This window comes from Hypoxylon trugodes (assembly GCF_022578975.1).
Source record: "Hypoxylon trugodes strain CBS 135444 unplaced genomic scaffold F4822scaffold_2, whole genome shotgun sequence".
In the NCBI taxonomy this organism is placed as follows: Eukaryota; Fungi; Ascomycota; class Sordariomycetes; order Xylariales; family Hypoxylaceae; genus Hypoxylon; species Hypoxylon trugodes.
The window spans coordinates 1,490,893-1,513,713 of NW_026250017.1; the positions used below are offsets into that span (position 1 = coordinate 1,490,893).

General features: G+C 46.0%; 5 protein-coding genes across 5 annotated transcripts; 1 reads left to right on the plus strand and 4 right to left on the minus strand.

Moving 5' to 3' along the window:
- Positions 1 to 4,652: 4,652 nt before the first annotated feature.
- Positions 4,653 to 7,212, plus strand: F4822DRAFT_389943 (S-adenosyl-L-methionine-dependent methyltransferase). The gene is made up of 4 exons (XM_051457021.1): positions 4,653 to 5,411; positions 5,946 to 6,186; positions 6,255 to 6,341; positions 6,527 to 7,212. Exons 1-4 carry the CDS (start codon positions 5,383 to 5,385, stop codon positions 6,953 to 6,955), a joined length of 786 nt encoding a protein of 261 aa, XP_051317965.1. The 5' UTR covers positions 4,653 to 5,382; the 3' UTR covers positions 6,956 to 7,212.
- Positions 7,213 to 8,153: 941 nt separating this feature from the next.
- Positions 8,154 to 9,877, minus strand: F4822DRAFT_425403 (uncharacterized protein; the record flags this gene model as incomplete). Its single annotated transcript, XM_051460327.1, has 3 exons — positions 8,154 to 9,315; positions 9,384 to 9,637; positions 9,707 to 9,877. The coding sequence occupies 3 exons, from the start codon at positions 9,875 to 9,877 to the stop codon at positions 8,154 to 8,156; spliced, it is 1,587 nt and encodes a 528-aa protein (XP_051317966.1).
- A 2,868-nt stretch (positions 9,878 to 12,745) lies between these two features.
- Positions 12,746 to 14,655, minus strand: F4822DRAFT_118809 (uncharacterized protein). Its single transcript, XM_051452569.1, has 4 exons — positions 14,445 to 14,655; positions 14,261 to 14,322; positions 13,800 to 14,207; positions 12,746 to 13,728 (listed from the first exon to the last, which is right to left on the minus strand). Exons 1-4 carry the CDS (start codon positions 14,503 to 14,505, stop codon positions 12,826 to 12,828), a joined length of 1,434 nt encoding a protein of 477 aa, XP_051317967.1. The 5' UTR covers positions 14,506 to 14,655; the 3' UTR covers positions 12,746 to 12,825.
- Positions 14,656 to 15,182: 527 nt separating this feature from the next.
- On the minus strand, positions 15,183 to 16,285 carry F4822DRAFT_389954 (uncharacterized protein). The gene has a single exon (XM_051457022.1). The coding sequence runs from the start codon at positions 15,960 to 15,962 to the stop codon at positions 15,717 to 15,719; it is 246 nt and encodes an 81-aa protein (XP_051317968.1). The 5' UTR covers positions 15,963 to 16,285; the 3' UTR covers positions 15,183 to 15,716.
- A 554-nt stretch (positions 16,286 to 16,839) lies between these two features.
- On the minus strand, positions 16,840 to 20,137 carry F4822DRAFT_389960 (SET domain-containing protein). Its single transcript, XM_051457023.1, has 3 exons — positions 18,382 to 20,137; positions 17,903 to 18,285; positions 16,840 to 17,845 (listed from the first exon to the last, which is right to left on the minus strand). Exons 1-3 carry the CDS (start codon positions 19,553 to 19,555, stop codon positions 16,967 to 16,969), a joined length of 2,436 nt encoding a protein of 811 aa, XP_051317969.1. The 5' UTR covers positions 19,556 to 20,137; the 3' UTR covers positions 16,840 to 16,966.
- Positions 20,138 to 22,821: the final 2,684 nt, after the last annotated feature.

Sequence of the window (22,821 nt, forward strand, 5' to 3'; positions counted from 1 at the left end):
TCAGGTGGGCGGACCGCGGTAGCCAAGAAGGAGTGGGAAAATCCCCTTAGACCGGCTACTGCGCCTATGAGCTGAACCTTGCTTTGGATCTAGTTGGACCTACTGCACTGTACCGCATTTGAAGCACAAGTGAGCACACCGACAATTGGTCCTGTAGGCCTTGTAGGCGGGTCGGCGACCTGTAACCTGTAACCTTTCTGGACACCTAAGGTACCTAAGCAAGATAGACCCAAACTCTCGGGCTTGGTGGCTTTCACAAGCTTGCAGGCGGCAGAAAAATGATTGGATAAAACCTAGTTCGAGCCAATCAAAAGCCCTAGTACTACACTCACGTGACTGAATATGCATGCAGCGAGCCGCTCCCGTAAATTGGGACCCCGTTTTTACTAGTCTTTAGTTGATTTAGTTAAGTTGTTTGCTGGCCCGTGGGTACCGTGGGCCCCGAGTCGGCTGCCGACTATTCGTACATAGTATGTGGATATCTGCTTTTGTGCCGCCTTTTTTTTTTCCTTTCCTTTTCTCCCCTTCCAACTTTTTCGAGGTAACTTGCAGCGTACCGCTTATGGAATAATATCACCGTAGTAGTTACTTAGTACATACATATGAATATCTTCACAAAATGCAGTAAAGCTTATGAAGATCTCTCACCAACCTAACCTAACTAGAAATCGGAACTCAACCACCACATGCATTCGGTATTTAGTTTTACAATTATATTGTACATAGTAATGTCAATACCCTGTCTTAATACGTTGTTTCCTAGAACCGTAACCCCCCTTCTCATCGTCTTTCTAGGATGAGGGAAGCAAGGGGGTTGTCCGTCAATGGCTAGAATGACCTTTGTTTCCGACTATGGTTCCAACAGGGAAACCCCCCCTTTTTTGTTGAGATTGTCACGTTGAATATCTGATCGCCATTATCACGAGCTGGATAGTCCGTACGTAAAGACGGGGTCAGTTGACAGCTTCTCGCTTACCATACTATCACTACCATCATTACCTATCTTACTCCGAAAAGCCATCTACCTGGTCTCATTGGCTAGAACGGGTATAGCCGGACTAACTCGGCGTATGCCAAAGAAACTAACATGACCCAATAAAGCAGGAAAGACCGTAGATAATCTGTCGATAGTGTGCCAATCTTCGCGTTGACCATCTGGACCACTGGGGAAGCTAGCGGTTCTCTCTCCACCGGCGCAGCTGTTACGTCTTACTTCCGACCATCTCTCTACTACTGTAGGTATTTAACGATCTACCTACCTACCTACTTAGGCATGAATTCTGCATTGTATATACATGTACAGCAATTTTTCTTGACACAGCTGGGGGCGGGACTGGGGATGCATGTCATTGACATAGCGCGCCCCTCTAGGATCGTGGTTCTAGACTGCGGATCAACAGAGTTTTATGAAACCTAACCTAGACGAGCGTCGCATCGCCAACATTCTGAGGCCATACACTATATGCTATACTATTGCATACTATGGCTATTGTCATCTAACAGCCTACCCCATGCAAAGAACAAACCCGCCTGCTCTACAGTAATAACCTACCTAATCTCGATCTGCATCATCAATTCGAGCAAGGAATGCTCGGCCCCTGCCTGGTGAAAGGGGCTCAAGGGTTCTTCTACCGTGTTGTGGCGAGCATATTGTAGGTGCACATCGATATAGTAGACTTCCATGATGCCTGCGACAAGCGAGGAATAAGTTCCATATTATGCCTATCTTAATAGGAAGAAAGACGCTACTTCAATAAGGGCGCGTACGCCGGTCCAATTGCTAGGGAAGAAATTCCGGTACTACTTGACAACTTAGGTATTGATTGTAAGTATCATGATCCTTTATAGCTAGAACGTGAATCTTTAAACTGTCATAACAAAATATTGTTGGCATATTGTTCGTCACGAATGATCGGTTAGGATCGCCCTTCAGTTTCAAGCCTTCTTACGCTAGGTAACCCCCCTGGGTCAGATCCAAGTTCGTAGGACTATGAGAGTTTAGTTTGACAAGCCCAGCCTCGGCAAGCTTTCCCATGGGTCCAAAAATCCACATTGCCATGCTTAGCAATGGGATTTGGGCTAATGGCAAGTTTTCAAGCTTATAGGCGCAGGTAGGCAATCTGGAGCGAAGCCAACTGCAAGCGCTTCGTATGTGACCCCCGTGGGCGTCTCACAGTAGCTACGTGGTCACGCGAAGTCGCAACGCCACGTAATGACTTGCGTTTTCCCCATTAATAGCCGGCTAGAGCTCGTCATTGACTCGAGGCGGTTTCGAAATATATGCCAGTGTATTATAGTTAATAATCACACCTGTGATGGTATTTGAGTATGAGGCAGTCAATAAACTCCAAGCCGATCCTACGTAAATAGCAGCGTGGAGAATCAGCGGTGAGATTTGGGGGGTTTCTTTTTAGCCAAATAATTGCAAACTTGTACCAGACTATTTATTATAAATATGAAGCGTAAAGACCTATTATGGAATATATATATGTCAAGGGTTGTATCGGATCGTACTTTTTGTCTAGATGAGTTACACTCATACAAAAGCGTATGCCAGTAGGTAGCTGAAAATCCACAGTGTAGTACCGGGCTTCATATCGCTCTATTAGTATCCCATGTACGTTCACAAACTCGATATAAGGACTTACCTACATGTATGTAGGTATATGTACGGAAATATGAAGAAGGTACTCACATCCATGGATGTATGAATTCCCTAGGGTCCCACATGTTAGATCTCGTCGAACACGCCTCCTCGTCTGTTCGACTGCGCGCTTGCCTCTTGCCTGCCCGTTAGCTGTCAAACTGCCGCGGCGTCTGTCATACGGAGCTACTCAATATGGACAGGTACGTAGGTAACATAGAGAGCACTACCGTATCACAGAAATTGCCATATAGTCCTAAGGTTATAGCAATAATAAGACTTCCAAATGATTATTTTACTCCCCATATGTGCGTAAGTAAAGGTAGCAATTACAAGGACCAAACACGAATATTAATATGTACATGTGTATGTACCTCGTATGGGTGTACACACACATATTTGAAAGTTAGGTAAGGCATGTACCTAGGCAGGCAGGCAGGCAGGCGCGTACATATGTATACGTAAGCTCAAGTGCTGCTTAGGGGAGAGTACAGACGGTACCCGGGTACGTACATACATCCATTAAGATTTCATTGTGCCTTCCCACAATACATGAAACTTTAAAGATCTGTCACGTCACTTACTACCTAACGAACGAACCTTTTTTTTTTTTTCTTCCTACACCTAGGTAGGTAGGTGACCCCGGTTGTTACTACCTATTATTTCAAAATGCCTGGAATAATCAATCCGGGTATAAAGGAAAATATATGATTTAAAAAGGTTTCATCGTCATTTCTTACCTTCAGGGCTACAACCTACATACATCAATGATACAACATCCCTCTCCTCTTACCCATGCACATCCAGCCATACAACATACACATATATATACATGGAGTACCAATCAATTAATCAATTAATCAATTAATTAATCCATCCATCCTTTTCATCTACATAATATACATAATACATGATACATACGGTACCATCCCAACCTTTACATTCATCCATCTCGCGTGTCTCTACCCCGTGTGTGTGTCCATTCCCTTGCTGCCGGGCGGCAAGAATTACTACGACTGGTTCCCAATGAATTCAGCTCACTGGAAATGCTACGCTTAGAAAGACCTGCTATAGCCCATCCCTCGTGCATTTTACCCGAACATGCAGGCTGACAACTTGCAGCAGTGCAGAGACCCGGCCAAGAAGCGCTGGTCGATGCCCAAAGCACATCCATTACACAAAAAACCTGAAAAACAAGGTCCGCCATGGCCGTCGAGGCGATTCTCCTTCTGGCCTTTCGGCCGTTTGTCTCTGCAGTCGCCGTCACAGGGGAATTTAAAAAAGACGCATAGCAGTCCAACGAACTGATACCATCCATGCGACATGCGCAATGCGCGTCGGTGGCATCTCTTACACTACGTCCACCCCACTGCTTATCGCGGACGCACTTCCGTTTTCTTCACCTTGCAGACGCCCGTGACGCCGTACATACGTCCTGCGTCTTTTTGTTCAAAATCGCCGCGTATTGTCGACGCCCGGTCCCTTGCCGCCAGGCCACCTAAAAGGTCGGACCCAGATTCGCCTTTGCTTTGGACCCGTGTATGTAGTATACGTTTATGCTACACCCACCCAGTCCAGATATTAAAAAAAGGGCCATGCCGCAACTATGGTAGTAGGCTTTGCTACTACCTACCTAAGGTACTACTACTACACATCATGCATATTTGCATACCTGGATACATATGCACTTCCTCTGGTGACTCTGGCCGTCTGCGGTCCGCTGCGAAGTTTGCAGATCCACTTGCATAGGCACATAGGCACAGGCGTATATCTACATAAGTATGTGCGATGTATGGGTCAAACCACCTAGACTCCAACAACACGCCCTGGAAAGGAAAGAAAAAAAAAGATTTCATGACTCATCGCACACTAATATGCCGACGGAATGGATAACGTGGTAGTACACGTCCTATCCGTGACACCCAAAGAACCAATGCACCTGCGGGAGGCACTGTCCGAAGCGCGCCCGCCGGGGGGGGGGGGGGGTTAAGGGATTAATGGGAAGAAGATCCATTTGGACCATGCAAGGCATGGGATCATGTACGACCGACAAGGGACCTATTGTACACGCTTCAACTCTCCACGATTTCGCGGCCCATCGGCTCCAGTTTTTATTGCTTTTCATCGTTGCAATGATCGAGCCCGTCGTTGCGTGCCGTGTATCCTTCCCGCAACCGCCTCTCCCGATTAGCCCGTTTTAGTGCGTACGGTAGGTACCATAAAACTGTACGATGATATCGAGGCGGTGAACATTACCGTAATTGTCGAGTCTCGTCATATGCCAAAAAGGGAAAATCTGCTATGCTAGAAGAGTGCTAAGAAGGTAGGTGGTTACGATGTTTACCGTGCCTATCCCTACATAAGGTACCCTAGGTAGGTACCTACTTTAGGGAGTACCTATCCAATCACTAATTACACGCCTAGACTCTTAGGCGCTAAACCCCGAGGTCCCGCTATGGAGTCCGACACTAGGTACCTAGCTAGGTATGGTAAGTACCTAATCAATCACCAAAACGAAAGTGGAAAAAAAACAATCCCCCAAAGTATCCAAGAAGTTAGCGATATGTCTCCGGCGACGCATACTTGAAGAGAGTACGCCGAATAGTTAGTAGAAGGAAAATTGTTGGAGATACCGAATGGAATTGCTTGCACTTCAAGACATTATTGTAAAGACTGGCGGCTGAGACAACAAAGGAAGATCCGACGATCTCACAGATTATTCAGCTCGAAACAACGGAATGGCCGAGATCAACAGGATACACTTCAAGTAAGCTGGATCCTTATTCCACTCTGATCTGATTCGTTACCCGCATTCTCCTCCTTCCCTATTTTGCAGATATTGTTTGTCTTTTTTGGATGATCTCATCTACACTTGGGCGTTACAGCTCGTTCCAGTTTGGCATCAAGTGCATGTCAATAACTAGCTCATTGCGACGCATCGAAGAAGAGCAAATTTAATGTACCTCTACACTATGGACAATGGGGCATCAACCCGACGGAGGTTTTTCTTGGCCAGGGCGTAACAGATGAGGAAGCGGGCCAGTCCTACTTTTTACTACAAGACCAAGGGAATATTGTGAGCATAGCTATCACATGAATCCATGTCCTTCTTCTATTCCCTTGGCTTAATCTCACTGCACTTTACCCTGGGAGGAGAGATCACCTAAGTCGCGTAATCCTCATCTGGTAGTGTCCTACTGTGGAATGATCAATGCGGCACGGCGCGGTACGGCGCAGCATGACTAGCTAGCCTAAATGGAGCTGGGGTGTAGAACTGAAGCTAAACAAGATGTATCTGCAGCGAAGAGGCGTCAACGTACGACTCCCGGCATAGCAAGCTTAACGAGCGCCTAACCAAAGAAATCCAAGCTAGGTTAGATTGGATTGGAGTTGATTGGGCCGTTAACGATGACACCGACGACGATAGCGTCGAGGATGCGGATGAAGATACGAATAGACCCGAAGAGGAATTCGGACCCGCCAAGGCTAAGAAGGAGGTTAGGTTGTTAGACTATGCTTGTGGTACCGGCATGATGTCAAGGGTGAGCGTTTTTCCATCCTACCTGAAAATCCATCCTTTGTTGATATATTTCCTAATCGATTCTGGTAGGCCCTGGTTCCTTACACTACGCAATGTCTCGGTATCGATATATCAGAGGGTATGGTTGCGGCCTACAACTCTCGTGCTGAAAATCAGGTAAGATACAATACCAACGAATCGCCGTCTATACATGGCCTCTTTCATATTATTTAGATTAGCTCAACGAATGCTACCTGTATACTCCGACACCCTATCCCCCTGCTTCTCTTCAATCATGACATCTTATAGGCCTATTACCTATACAACTCGTCTGGATGGATGAGAGGACTAAACCTTAATAGGGCTTATCTCGCGACGAGATGCACGCCGTAGTAGGTGACCTCATAGTGGCAGATGAGCCGCAACCGGCGGAACTTTCGGACTCCCGTTTCTTCGGCTTCGATGTGGCGACCGTGGGCGGTGGGCTGCACCACTTCGCGGACCCGGAGCTGGCCGCCGAACGTCTAGTCCAACGTCTGCGCCCCGGTGGCGTGCTATTGGTTTGGGATTTCCTTCCGCACGGGCCTTGGCATGGACACGGCGGTAACTCGGTCCTGCACCACGGCTTGTCCGAAGAAAGAGTCCGGTCGATGTTCGAACGCGCTGGCGCTGGGAAAGGATTCTCTCTTGAGGTACTTGGCTCCGGTATTTCGCCCGGTCAGTGTGTCCATGGGGAGGCGGAGCCTCTAAGGAGAGAAGTATTCCTAGCTAGAGGAGAGAAAGCGGCGTGATTTCACATGTTCTATCGCTCGGAGATCATTTGAGAGATCATTTGACTCTTGTTGAGGAGCCAGCATCACTTATTCATTCACGGCAGTTAAAGTATCCAGACGCCCTTCTAAATAATATACCATCTAAATAGCCTGTATTGTATGTTAACATAATTGTGAAGTCTTGGGGTCCTATAGACTATAATTCCAATGATGTAATCGGAGGGCTAAATGATGCCGTTTACAAATCAATAGCGATATATTGTCGCCGTACCTCCTCACCTCATCACTAAGAGCTCCCTACTTAAGAGCGAATGTCGTTTCTTAAACAGCGAGAATGTCTAAGAACATTGCATTCGAACAACCTTGAGATGTAGCATCGCTCTATGGGTTGATAAATTATCAATTCCTAGTTAGTAATTAGAAACAGTACCTAGGTAGTATTAGTATGACGGTTGACAAACTCTGATACTCGCAGTCTACCTAGTTGCGTTATAACAATATCACCTTCCATAAGTCTCACATGTGACTGTCTTTATGGTTACTATTGTCTTCGCGTATAGCTCTTTCGTCTTTTAGTGTTAAAAGTCCTCTACTGTGTAGGACTTCGGAGCGGTAACTCATCATAATGTGAAGAATATCAACTTGTGTTACTAGAGGGTTTATTGGTATCAGACTAATGTTTATGAGTCCCTGCAATCTACTTGACATATAAAGAATTGGTAGGACCGCGATAACCACTAGTTAGATGTTGGCGTAGCAGTATCGACTTCGATCAAGGAGTTAGTAATCTCCTGTTAAGGTTCAATAATAATCATAGAATTGATTGTTTCGCATTAGAACCGAGTACGAATCGATTACTATAACGAGAACACTCGCGATTCTGGGGTGAGGAGAGGTTGATAGGATACATTCTTAAAACAGTAAGAGAATATGCTCTATGGAGGGACGAAGAGCCCTCTATAGCTTACCAGTAAATGGAAATCATCAGACCCTTGGGTATGGAAGTGCCTTTCAATCTTCAGCTAATTATACGTGATAGCTTTTCTAGTCTCATAAGGTAGACAGGCGTTTAGTCCAGCATTTAGGACTCAATAAGATGAAAACATGAGTACGATTAGTTCAGGATTAATTAATTCATTGAGGTATCCATCGTTATCCATTCGTTATCCATTACAAGGTCAAAAGTCCTTGCCCTTTTACTTCCACCCTGATTTCTCTAGCTATAGTTATCCACACCCCTCTCCTCCCGAACCCTCATCTCACCGGTCTCCATATGCTTCTCGCACGCGAAGCACCTCTCAGCATAAACACCACGTCGATTCTGCTCTCTCCATGCCGCGCTAGTCCGGCGGACCATAGCCGGTTTCCACCCACCGACGTTGACCGTGATACTCCTCCACGTCCCGCCCCGCTTGCCACTTATCAGAGTCGAGAAGATACTCATGGCAGCATCATAATCTAGATCTGCTTCACCAACGTCTTCAAATACTTGTAGGACGGTCTGTGTGTGTAGAACAAGAATTTCAAGTTGAGGGAAGCCACATAGCGCATAAAGAAATGAGGAGGGGTCGCAAAAGGCCGCATCCATGTCTAATTCGAGCGTATGGAGATGAACGAGATTGTGAGAGAGGAGCGAAAGATCCTCTATTCGCATTGTGGGACAGCGTTGCCTTTCGTCACTAAAACCCGTGTAATCACGGAATTTCAAATCCCGAAGTGAATCAGCGTGACGGAGCAGTCCATCTATAGGGAAGAGGTTGGTATGGCAGGTAATCTTAATCGTTTTGAGAGCCCGGATCTGTTGGATTAACCTATATAGGTCTCTTGTCCCTTCCTGACGCTGGTCTGGTAAGTGTGTACTGTGGTCTTCGCAATGTAATGTATGCAATTGGTGAAACTCCGAGAAGGGCACTGAGTTGAGAAACTGAAACATAGGTACATCTATGAGAGCCAGCCGTCTTAGCCTCGAGAAATTCCAATGTCTTCGGACAGTATCGGGCGAATGATTCCAGTCATACGACCGAAGCGAGAGTTCTTCGAAAGCTGGTAGGCGTTCATTTCCTCTGAAGGAGAACCGGGATCCCTGGCCTTTATCATTATAATGAAAAGTCTTTATTTGCCGACTTTCAAGGAGTAGTCTTTTCAATGATTCAAGTCTGCTTGTGAGTGGTGGCGTAGGACTTGTCATCTTTAGAGAAACAAGATTACTCGCGGGAATACCTCGTAGGTAAATGTCATACGAACCGTCATCAAAGTCTTGTAGTGGTAAGCCTTCGACATATAGTCTAACTCTGCCCATACCGATGTGATGTGGACTCAGGATGTCAGATGGTACCGAGAAAAACCTTGAAAAAGGGTCGTTTCCGATAAAACGCCATCTATTTAATATACTCAATATTACATGTCCAAGAAGGGAAAAAAGGAAATAGGAAATATGGGTAGTTACCGTAACGTCGAGAGCCGCTGTATTTGACCTAAAACCTTCCGAGTATTTATCGGGTCTAGGTCACTCCTTGCTTCGACATTCCTAGTAAACGAGGACAAATTCCGAAGAAGTCGGGGGAAGTACGTCTCGGTCTGGGTGGCTATTATGTATTCGTTAAGACGTACGGTTTCAAATTGGATAGGTGTAACGATGGCTTCAAAACGTCTCGAAAGCTGACGAGCACTAGCAAGAGCTCGAGAGTCGATATCCCGTAGCTATGAACAGAAATTGTCAATAACAAGGTCTCATAAGCTGTAATTGTAAGTGTAAGGGTGGATACATACCTGTTGGAATACGAGAGCTAGCAACTCAGTACTAAGATCAGCAAGTGATAATGTTTGCGTAGAATAATATGTAGTTCTTTCCGTCTCCATGAGTCCACCAACATGACGATAGAGTTTTAGAGGCTTGGTAGATAGGTATATCGGACGGGTTTGGCACAGAACCTGGGTCATGATGGGCGATGTGAATATGAAACGGGGTAGAAAGAGCACGGTGGCTTCCTCTTGTTATCAAACTCGGGTCGTCAACTCCCATTCAGCAATAGCGTAAGTTGGTCAACGTAATAAGAAGCTAACTATGGGGTTCGAGATATTAAACAATGAGATGACAGGTGACACGAAGCTAGCACTAGCAGCCAACATCTACCTCTTTGGCATATAAATGACAAGTCAAATATATTAGATGAACAAGCTAATAATAAAAGGCTGGCTGAGGCGGTTTTTAGCCTCGAGCTGGACATGTCAGTTGAGGGTGATCGCTAAACCACATTTGGGTAAAATAACGAATGCGTAATACGAAATGACGGAAGGGATGTAGATTACGCGCCACAAGCGGCAGGTTCATATTATCTATCTGCAGGATGGGCATAGTGGTTGGTCCGAGATATTGGACCCCTTTGCCCCTCTTCAAGATGGATTCCCGCTGTGTGGCATGAAGAACAGACGGGCCGGTGGATCCAGCTATGGGGACAGAGGAGAAGGAGAAGTGAAATGAAACATAGCATTTCGTCTAATACACCATGACGTTTGAACCGGTTGACGCTAGGTAGAATCCAAAGCCAAGAGGAGTTCATCTGAAGTAGATGATCATTCCTCGTATTGGTGGTATTTTCAGCGGTGTAAACCAGTAAACCAGTTGGGAATATTCCATCCCATGTCTCGACCCGAGTTTCCATTTTTACAGGGTTGATATTGGTTTACTAATTACCGGAGTAGGATGTTTTGTGTGTCAAGTCAAAGTCTAGAAGAGGGAATTAATAAAAGTAAAAAAATAAAAAATTAAGGAAAAAAAGTTATTATAGAGCAACACGTGAAGTTCGCAAGATTCGCCCAAAAAGGCGACCCCACATGACGCTAACTAGCGTTTGTGTTCCCAATACATGTTGCCCGCCACGCGCAGCCACTGGTGTCGGGGCTGATCCGAACCCCGCTTGCTTCTCGCTCACACGTGGAAGTACATGGATTTAGAGCTGCATTAAGTACCTAGGTATGTACTTTTGAACTCTACAGTACTTAATTCCGCCCGCTCTTTTGGCTACGATGTATTATATATTTCCCCATCTACAAAATTATTATTGCCATGCTTGAGTGAGTCTACACACATATGCCTATTCCTGTTAATCCTTCCCATGTTATAGTCAAAGTAACCCAAGAGAATGGCATTCATCTGTGCGCAGCATCTGTGTCAGTTGCCCTATTAGGAAATTGAAGGTGGGGCATTCATATACAAGTACCTATAACAAGTCACTCACACTTACATGTATGGATATGTTTTTTATATATCCATGTAATCCGGCATAAAAAATACGAAATAAACGAATCCGAGTAGTTGTTAGCTCGATAATGAACCGCCCCTCAAGATCGGGAGCTAGCACTTGTTGGATCGGACGAATCGAAGCGGTAAGTGGGTAGTACTAGGATACTTTGGTGTTCTTTGGAAAATGCTATACGCGGATGAAGTACCTGACCGGACCCTAGGATCCACTGTAAGGGTTTGTTCGGCTCTGGCCGCATCGTCCAATCGCAACTTTGAATTTAAAGACCCACCTGCCTTGTGGGGAGACGTATATAATATTAACTCCGTAACAAAGCAACTTGTTACTAGTAACCTAGGTATATACTAATAACCTTGGAACATTGGATATTATATCATCCCGTTAATGCCCATGGAACCTCTATAGTAATCGCGAGTAACATGGAATTGTGATTCTTTAATTTTAAATCTTACGTTTAGTAAGCAAGGGAGCCCTTTCTGTTTTGATGAGTAATATACTCCTACTATGTAACACCCGGCGCCATTCCAATCGTCGGAGCAAGTTTTGCTAATTGAAATATCGATCGACGGATTCCGTTCTTAAACTTATGCGCACTAAAGTCCATTCCTCTGATCGGTGTAAACTATATCTTATTTATAAGCCATTAGAGATGGGAGTAGGTATAACCGACGGCTTTGGCAGTTATAATAAAGCTGAGAAACTACAAAGAAATTGAGTCCACACCGTGAACTTTTAGTTTTGCGCCGATTCTACGCCGTCGAACACGTCAAACAACTAGACTTACAGACGGTCTGCCGTATTCCACACATGTGGCGTGTCAAAACCGGGCCACTATAGTCACGAAGGCAAGTTCTAACGAAGCCGAACATATTGGTGGAGAGTGGAAGGGAAAGAACAAAATAACTCTTGGCTTCCCATTATCATGGTATTCCTGGAGAATCAGATGCAAGGTTCTTCGTACTGCTGTAAGCTGGAAACTAAAAACAAAGGATTCAAATGAGACTCATCTCATACAGGAAGACCCAGATCGTGGCATGCGTTCATGCGCTAAGATAAACTTACAATATCCCCTGAGGGTATCGGAATAGCTGTTTAAAGCTGAAGCAGACTGTCGAAGAATATCAATTCCTTGGCTGTATTCACTCCGACCTCGGCGCTGCAACAAATAGTCTCGGCCGTAATAGTCAAAGCTATACTCCAGAATACATAACAACGAAATCCCCGATACTTCAACCTCGAGTCCGTTACGCATATAAACGCTAAGTCCCTTCACGAATTTATCATTCAATAATAACTTGATTTCGAAGTTGCGAATGTTTTACTATGGGTAGTGGGAACCTTTCATTATCACGAGGGTGAGTAGACATCAAAAATGGCCAACAACTTTTTGAAATATGCGAGAACAATAAACAATAATTCTGACATTTGGGGGAATCTCGTTTAGAAGAAAAAAAGAATGTTAACATCAACAATTCGACGTAAGCCCAGGCGACTCATACGTGAACTTCATGACTGCTTCAGCCGTGCCACCGCCATTTTAACAAATTAAACCCGCCGAGCATACCCCTAACTTCCGAACTTTGAGCCTTAAGGATGCAGATGTACAGACCATTCCTGTAGGCCCAATTAGTATCGGTAAATTGGCTCTTTCTGTTTCTGGGGCGTGGCGTCATAATCGCTATCATCGTCATCATCCCGCGAGTGTCGGGCGTCAGATGCGGCGCCTCCAGCTCCATGCATGGCCTCTTTCCCGAGAGCGCTTTCCTGCCTGTCCATATAGCTTGGCGTGCTCTCAAAGCCTGGGTGAAAAGGTTCGAAAGCTAACCGAGGCTCGTCAAGATACGCCCCACCGCCAGTGCTCGAACCGCCGGCTGCATGAGACCTCGATCCTGAGGGCTCCGGCTCGGGGTCCCTAAAGGGATCGTCCTCGGTTTCACCAATAGGTGTATGTGTCCTTGACGGCCCCGCCACAGCAGGCTCGTATTCCCTTTCTTTACCTTTGCCGTTCGGTTTTCGAGCCGGGACGGGCGGGGGTTCCAGTCCATTGCTGTTTCTATCAGACTCTACCGGACTCACAGGGTCTAGAGACTGGGACGGCCGGGGCTGAGATTGGGATTGGGACTGAGGGTCCATAACAGCTACGAGCTTTCTCGCGTTCAGCATGGCTCTTTGATGTAAGCTCAGCGATGCCTGAAGTTGTTCGTTGGCATCAATCAAGCTCTCCATGGTGTCATTATCGGGTGCCGGGTCTTCAGCGGTCATATACATCTGTATACTCCGGCTTGCGCTTGTACATCGATCGGCGAACTCCTTGATCAGATCATTGCTGAGTACCTCGACAGGTGGGGTATTCGTAACTACTTGTTGCAGTAATTTCGCAGACGTCCGCGCTTCCTCTAACCTACTAGCTAGTTCGACAGGATTTGGGAGTTTGCGATTCGAATGGCTTCGCGCGAAATAATTTTGGGAATGCGCATCGAATGGGGGCGCGTTCATCGTACGTGGCATTGGGGGCTGAGGGGTACGTCCCTAGTTGTCAGATATTAGCACAGACGATTCCAGCGAACAAGAAAAGAACCAGAAGAATAGTTCCAACATACTCCGAATTGCTTCTGCGCCCTCTCCTTCTCTTTCTTCCACATATCGATTATTATACTCAGGCCTTCGTCGTATGCTTTGGTGTTTTCAAAAGAATCTAATGTTTCCATCATCATCTGGCGCACACTTGGATCGCGAACGTGTCTCAACAACTCTTTTGCGGTGTCCGCAAACTTTTGGTCGACATTTCTCGTGAATGTCTGACCTGGGTTATCGGCGAGGATGCGAATGAGCATGATGGCATTGTATTGGTATGAAGGTTTCGTCCAATAGTCCCTCTTTAGATATTTTCGGATAAGGCGCGCGCATTCCGCAGCGGCTGCGGGGGATGATTCGGCGGCATCGACGATAGGGGGCAGGAATAGCACTTCGTCTCCAGCATGGTTAGAACCGGATTCGATGAAGGATTTCTAAGCGACGGTTAGGTTGACATAAGGATTGGAGTTGATGGGCGCAAACGTACTACACAACGTGTCGCCGTGGCCTCGGGGCCTTCGCCTTCAGTAGCGGTAGGCGTGCCAACACCTTTAGGTAGTATTAGTAAGAAGTAATAATATGATAAACTTGCGGGCTTGCGCATGCTAGAATCCTTTTTTTTTTTTTTTTTTTGGCAAAATTTCTATTAGGCAGCTTATGTTCAGACGTACCATTACTAGAGTTCTTCTTCCTTATGGTGCCAAGCACCTTGCTCATCTTGAGCGACTTCATCGGAGCTTGTACTTGTGAGTTATCTCTTCAAATGCGCTTATATGTTGTGTTTGAAACGCAAGTCGAAACGAGTTCGGGGATAATGGTCGTAGAGCAAGTGTAGTAGGTGTATTATTGATAGATATTTCTGCGACTTGTAGCCTAAACTCTTCGAAAGTCTTCGTCGCACTTGATTGGGGGCTAAGCCTTAAAACCAGGCAGAGAATTGGGCGTTCACTAATTTTTGTTAGCTTTGGGGAAACTGTCTTATTATTATCTTTTTTTTTTTTTTTCTTTCTTTTCTTTTTTTGGTTGGATGCAATTATAGTGCGAATTTCAGTGCAGATGCAGCTTGAGTTACGGCGCCGGGTAGTTGAACTAGATGGTTTGGGGGCTGCAGGGTGACGACGGAGGGAGGATACCTACCTGGTATATGACTGGGCAAATGAACGGGATGGATGGGACCATACCTGATACGTCGCGTTTCAGCCTCGGCGTAATTAGGAGGCCGCAATTGGAAGAGAAGGGGGGAGGGAATCTTTAGGGGAAGTGAGAAGGAAGAGAGAATTAAAGGCATTCGTTATTGTTGGTTGTTGAAAAAAAAAAAAAAAAGGAAGAGAATAAAAAAAATTAAGAGATATCGGGATTAGGAGTCTACCTAACTACCTAGGTACCTAAACCAATCCCCCAAGAATCCCCATATAATATGCTATGCAGTAGGAATAGCCCTGGAGATTTTATCTCAATCTACGCCTGCCTAGAACACTCGCGCTTCCATTACCTTGTCAAGTATCTACATAATGTACCATCCTCAGCTATTTTGGGCACATGGGGTACTTAAAAGGACCCCGAACGAATCGCCACACTGCCACAATTTTCTAAGCCAATCTTGGAAAGTTAGATATAATTGGCATGGGAAATCATCGGGCCTTCTTGTTTCTCAACCCGTCTCAACCTTCATACATATTACATAGGGAAAATACGGGGGTGTGTATTGCTACATGGGGGCATCCTCTCTATATTGAATCTACAATTCTATCCAATTACCTCTTTTCCTAAAGTGCACCAAGCGAAGTTAAGGCAGGATTCGTCGTGCAGCATCATTAGATGTGCACAGCCTCAAACCTCCACGCAAACAGTCCCTTTGTACAGGTAACATTATGCGGGTGGATGGTACAGTGATTGGATAGTTCTAGACCACTTTATTGTTGCTAGTCCACAACAATACACCTTCAATGCTCATTACACGCAAAATATGAATCAGCTGCTTTGCTCTCGCCGCCTAATGTAGTCATCCCCAGCGTCATTGTTCTGGCTTGGTATTCAAGAACGCGCGGCATACCAGCCAATATCTTCCTGATTTTCCTCACATTATACCATCCTTTTAGTTGTAGCAATGGTAAGCGCCCCCAGCAAGCAGATACCACCAGAGATAATATACACATGTTACATAATCGTATCTGCTGACAAAGCATCATAACATATCAATACCCCCTTTTCCTTCCTTTAACATAATTGTGTTATTAGATTCCACCTTTCCATAGAAACACCTTATAAGATAAAGGATTCTTGAAGCAAGCTTAGGTGATTCCTATTTTCTCACAATGTTCAATAGAACCTTCGGTCAAGACTCTAAGAGGCGGCTTTATTTATATCCGATGAAATTTATACACATTACGTAATACTAGTATTATTAGCTAAGCTCTCTCCTAAACACCATCATTCTCTTATACACCAAAGTATTCCTATACTTATTTTAATAATGTTAATATTAATTCAGACATTTCTATTTAGGTTCAAGGCATCTCTTTCGAAAGACTAGCGTTGCGTAAGATTCATTGATTCAATAATTGCAAGTAACTCACCGTAACCTTTAAGGCCTAAATCACGTGGAACATTAGTTTAATATAAAGTCACCAAGTAAGGCAATGAAAAGACCTGCCACAAATGAGAATATAGCAGTTGTTGAAAGCAGCTCGAGATTGCGAAACACTGGTTACAGAAATAGCAGAACGGCAGACCGTTCAACACCCCTTGGTGGCACACGTTCATCCGGGTGGAAGGCCATCAACACCCAGCCGTCTATGAGAAAGAAAAACAGAATAAGTGCAGCCTGCCCGCGCAAATGCGATCGCGCCTTACGCCAATAAGAATGCTGGGGCGAACTTCTTCGGGTATTATACACAATGGCCAGGGTTTTTCCTTTCCGTCATGGCCCCTCGAAGACCTCAATGACTCCCCCTCCACCCGTCCAGCCCGGTCAAAATAGTAACCGCTCGTGATTCGGGAACTCATGTCGTCACCAAATCAGCTATAAGTTTAGTCGTGATTAAGTCGGTCTAATCATAGATGGACTAAACGACTCTAGCACAACAATGGCGGTTTCATTTGAAACCCCATGGGTCAGAATATTACCTAGATAATGATATTTAGCTTTCGATAACCACCGATGGGTTATGACATTGCTTGAAAAGCAAACAAGCTAAATTCGACCCACGGATTCCCTCGCATTGACGACAATTCCGGAAGATGCCAGGCCGGATTGACCTTCATCTACGCTATCGTCGTCTCGAGGCGTCATCGTCTCCTCGCTAAGAGGCGAAGACGGTCCAGCCTCCACCATGCGCGCACTCTCAGCACCCGCGGCAACAATCGTCGGGCTTGAATTTCGCGAAGACGGTCGCCGAGTACTCGTTCTGAAAGCTGCCGGGAGCTTCGTCTGAATCTTCGCCTTGCTGTAGGTCTTAACTACCGTCTTGGACTTGCGAACAGCCGCTGTCTTGTGACCTGCAGATGACTTCGATCCTAGCATCGCCTTAGTGCTAACTGAGATTGTCGAAACGGTACGCTTAATAGCCGTGGCGGCACCCTTAGTAGCAGCCTGAAGGCTAGCAGCAGAGATGGTGCGCCTAGTGTCTTGTGCCTTAACTCCCGTTGGCGTCTTCACCTTGCGCTTCTTAGCAGCACTTCCTCCGTCGTCATCGTGATCTCTTGAGGTGTCCTTCAACTTCCTCTTACCTGCATTGGCACCCTTCTTGGTAGCATCCGGGCTTTCCCTCGGAGGCTTCGGCTGCTTCACTTCCTTCGGTTTAGGACCAAGCACGCCTCGGCAATTCGCACTACCACAAAGACACTTCTGAACGTTCTTAGCCGAAAAAGGGTCAAAATTGTAGTCGTACGTAAGCTCTTCGCCTGTCATAATGGGGCGATCACCAGCAAAAAGAGCCATGCGGGGCTGTCCTGAGACGATCCATTTAATCATGCGGCAGTTCGGCGAACATGAGTGATTGACGAAACGAGCGATACTACCAGTCGTTGCGTCTATGATCATATTCTGATCAAAGGACATCAAGTAATAACACTAAGTTTTATTAGTAGATGCATTCAAGACTCTTGTATATAAACTTCATCGGCTTACCTGGTTGTCCTTATACTTGTCGGTCATCCGGCGGTCGCACTCTTCCTCGGTAATAATTTCACCCGTGTACTCCATAATGATTTGGTTGGGCTCGAAACAGCGGTTGGCTCGAATGCCGTAACCCTTCTCCGCCGTCTTGATTACCTCAACTCCGACACGGTACTTTCCGCCCTCTTTAATGCGCTCCTGCAATCGCGCAAAAGCACGGTTCTGGCACAAATCCGAACCAACATTACAATTGGTCTCATCACACTCGTAGAGCATGATTCGGTTCTGGCAAGATTCACCGCAACCGTCTTCCGGAGTACACACACACTTAGACTGATAGTCTTTGAAATGGGGAGTCTTCTTCCAATAAGCTCCCGCGTCACCAACGAACCGATCTAAGCAATCGTTAGCCAATACTCATAAAGGCAGGAATTCAACAAGTTCAACAGAATCACAAATGATATTTTGTCGAACCAAATGAATAAACTTACTCTTGGTGATCTTGCGCCACTCATCTGGCTTCGGCTGCCCAGGCGGCAAAGGGTTGCAAATGTCAAAAGGTAACTTAAAATCTCGACCCTGGATCAGCATGCGCAATCCATTATATATGGGCATAGGCATAGTCTTGTTGATCTTATCAGTCGGCATCAGCTCAGGATGCTCGGTCAGGTTTTTCTTCTCGGTTGGAGTGAGGCCCTTAGAAACATCCACCGGAGGTGCCTGACCAGCGTATAAACCACGGTCAAGGTATTTCTTAACCCGTCGCTTCTTAAGGACGGGTCCTTCCTCGACCACAGGCTCAGGCTCTGCCGCGGGAGCTGCTGGCGCTTCGGGTGTGACCTTGACTTTCTTTCGCGGAGGCTGTAACTCCTCTTCTGTGACGTACTTTCCGTTGGCCCAAGTCGTATAGACAACGGGCTTCTTGTCAATGCCTGCGAATTCGTCCGTGTCTTGTAATCGTCGTAGCTCACGCGACATCTTGCTTACACCCTTCTCGACAGCCATTCTTCCTCGTTTACCCAGGGTGGATAATCTACTCGCCAATGTTTCCTGTTCTTGGACTGAGGAACGTGTAGAAATTCGTCGAGACGGTGTGGACTCTTTCGGGTTCGGGCCTTTGCTAGAATTCGTCGATTCGACAGGAGCAATGGGAGCCACGGGAGCGGGAGTCGTGTCCTCTTCCTTTGCAATTGGCGTCTCGCGAGCAGTGGTGCCGCGTCGCTTTCGGTCAGAGACATCGTCACCCTTGGCTCGTCGTTTGCCATGGATGGCGGTGCCGGCTAACTTGGCGAGGTTGTAAACAGGCGCGCTGAGGCGCTCGCGACGCGAACGGGTGACGAGGGGTGTGTTAGGTGTAGTTTGCGCGGCAGGTCGAGAAAGCTGAGGGAGTTGAGGGAGGTTAAGAGGTTCAGCTGACGCGACAATAGAGTCAGCTACCTCGGAGGTTGTATCGACGTCCATCGCGTCAAGAGGGTCGTTGTGATGGCCAATGGCAGTAGGAGTATTGACTTTAGAAGTGTCTGAAGCCAAACTCATAGAGTCGGCTATGGTGGTGGGTGGTGTCGAGCTGAGCGACGCGGCGTTCGAGAAGGTGTCGGCAGCCGCGCCAACACTAGACTCTGACGACAAGGCGCGCGTCGGAGACATGGTTGCGGGTGAATCCATGACTGGACAACGCGACAATGGGTCTTGTAAAGAGTCTAGAGTAATGTAAGTGTAAGATACAACGCGTTGAATAAGTGGTTGTTTTGTATGAAGGAGTGAAAAAGTGGTAGAGGTATAGAAGTAGAGCGTGTTATGTTAATTGTGTACATGTAGAAGAGAGTTATGTGTAGAGTTATGTAATACGCGGGTTGTTCTAGTGTTCTAGCGTCTACCGTCTAGCGTAGAATCATGCATGTACGAATGGAGCGTGGTGGTCTAGGTAGCAGTGGTGGTGGAGGGTACCTAGGTAGGAAGGGTGGAGGGAAGAAAAGGTGAGAATGGATTGGACGGAACGGATTGGTTGGACGGGTAGATAGATGATGGGTGGATTAGAATGGGAGGAAAGTGGATTCTGTTTAATAGGGTTTAATAGGTCTAATAGGTCTAATAGGTGTCTTGTCTTCAAGGTTCAATAACGCAAAGTAACGTATGTGCTAAGGCGTATGAAAGTACACAAGTACCTAGGTATCGACCCTTTACCAGATACATACACGTATATACGTGCAATACGCACATACAATTACATATAAACGTACATATACACGTGTATATTATGTATATGTAGGTAGGTATATGTAAGTAGGTACATATATGTATGTGGATGGACGGGAGAGAAAAGTAGACGTGTAGAGCATCGTACTGTAGTGTGAGATGTGGGCGCGCGCAAAGGCGTAGACGTACGTACATTCAAAAGGTACGGTGGCACACGGATAAAATAGCTTGTGAAGGTGCGTGCGATGTAGGTACTATATACTTATATGCACCGACATCAGACAGGGTAAGGTTGAATCAATGTACGATGTACGATGTTAGGGTCGGGATGGGGATGGAGATGGGGATAGAAAAGGGAAAGTAAATTATTCCATCGGCCAATAGCCGCGACCTTGTCTGTCTACCCTCATGTGCTTGTAGCTTGCATTTTTGTGAGGTGCTGTATGTGTACTTACTAGTCTATCTGGTCGCGTTTGTAGAACCAAATATTTGCAGATAAACAGATGTAGCAAGATGCTGTAGAATCGTGTAGAGAATTTCGGAGAGTAGGAGTTGAGAAAGTGGAATCGTGGCGGTGGGAAAGTTTGGAGACGATGAAAGAGAAGAAAAAAAGGGAGAGGGGTGGAAAAAGATGTAAGAGATTGTGTGAGTGTGTGGTGTTTTGATGCGCACTATGTAGGTAGCGCGTATCTACCCTAGCTAGGTATCGAAGAACGGATGGATGGATGGATGGATGAATATTATGAAAGATGAAAAAAGAAGGCAGAGACGGGAAGCAAGGTGGACAGGGACAGGGACAGGGACAGGGACAGCTGTAGAAATACGGAAAATTCGGTCGGGCGGTTGCTGAAGTGGTTTTGATTGTTATTATGGTGGTACTTACGTATGTGTGATTTGTATATCTTGATGTTGATGCTGATTCCTAGAGTATCGATAGGTACCGATGATGATTGACAGGCAAGTGGTCTACTGAGTAGAAACGATATGCGAGGCTTCGGCGAAGTTGAAGATTAGAAGATGCGGTAGTAAGAAGTAAGAAGTGCAGGAGGGGAAAAAAAAATAATTAATTGTGGACTTGGTCGTGTTGTTGTTTTGATGTTTTGATGTTGTCGTGTAAAGGAAAGGGGAAGAAATAAAATAAAAAAAAGATAGAAGGAGGTGGTGGGTGGAGGTAGAGGGGGAAAATGTGTACCTAGTCAGAAAAGAATCTTTGAGTTTGGTGCAAAATAATAATTTGGACCAGAATGGAAAAATTGGGTAGGTAGTGGAAGTAAAGAGCGTGCCACTGACCTAATTACACGTTCAAACGAAATGCTATTTAACGAGGAAGGGGGAAAATAAAAAGAACAGGGCTGGGGGGGTAAGTAAGTAAGTAATAAGGTAACTAACCGTATTTATTAAGAAAATAGAAGAAGAGTGCGAATGTGTATGAGAGAGAAGATGAATGAGAGGAGAGTAGGTAGAGAAGAAAAAAAGATACGGTAGCCTATGTATTATTTGGATTATTTATTGTTATTTGCCCGGCGCAGATAGCACACACCCCCATCTCAATCCTAACAACATTCGTATGCGGCAAGTCGAGTAAGCTTTATTCAGATTACATCGCCCGACAACTCCGTCGCCCTCATCCCTTTCTCTCTCTCCTCCCCTCTCTGACTTCATTATGCCATCTACACATGCGTTGACGCCGTCTTCTGAACTAGCTAGCTAACCACTTGCTAGTCCGGGGTTACCAAACCTACCATTATCACCATTGACCCTATCTCCCCGTCTACGTACCAACCTACCTCTAAATCCCCATCCAATACTTCTACGCTACCTAGATCCAAGTATCTAGGTATCTATCTACGAGGACCAGAAATTCAATCCATAAAAAAACCCCTCCTCCTTCGACAAGGGGGAGGCTATTTGGTAGCACCGCCCATCTCGAAGCACGCCCAAAAGCAACAAGATCACTACCTAGGTAGGCATCTGCACGCTCCACACGGGGACGGGCAATCCTCCGATTCTCATATATATATGGATCAAAGGGGGGAAAGTATTATATACACATATAGATCAGTCAGTCCAACTGCCTTAAGGCGGACGGAGGCGTACTATCGCGAGCATGGCTATTTAGGTACGTCTTGTTCAGTATGGCGAGAAGAATTAATCGCAATGTTTGGCGAACGAGAAGATCGCGTCGAGACGCTATAGTACAAGGCCGCATCTCGGTTTTTATTTTAAATTCCACCAGCCGTCATCCTAGGAGCGGGGAGCCGAGGATACGAGTGAAGCATTTCGGTAAGATGTGAACATGTCACTCGATGGCAATATTCAGCCTCGCTGAGATAGTTATTCCATCAATAGCCCGAAATATCCATCGTAGACAGTATTTTCGGGATTCGCATCGAAATCGTCGGAATAGGGCGATTGTGGTGAGTATTGGCCGAGTGTCATCCTAGGGAGACCCCTTGCGCTGATTTAGTTAGTCGAGGGTGTAGATCCCGGACATGTCTAGTATCATGCCGCTCCTCCGACGTGACCTCAACAAAGCCACTCTCAGGGGCGATAATAACTTAGCACCTCTGCCAGCACTCTTCGTTTGGTCTTATCACGAAGAATGGCAGCCCTGTTGCTCTATCGTCTCATAAATTCAACATATATTTGTGTGGCCTCGTCTTATCTACCTCCTTATGTATACCTCTACCTCCTTGAACACTAGCCGACTATGCCTACGATCGCCCAATGTGCAT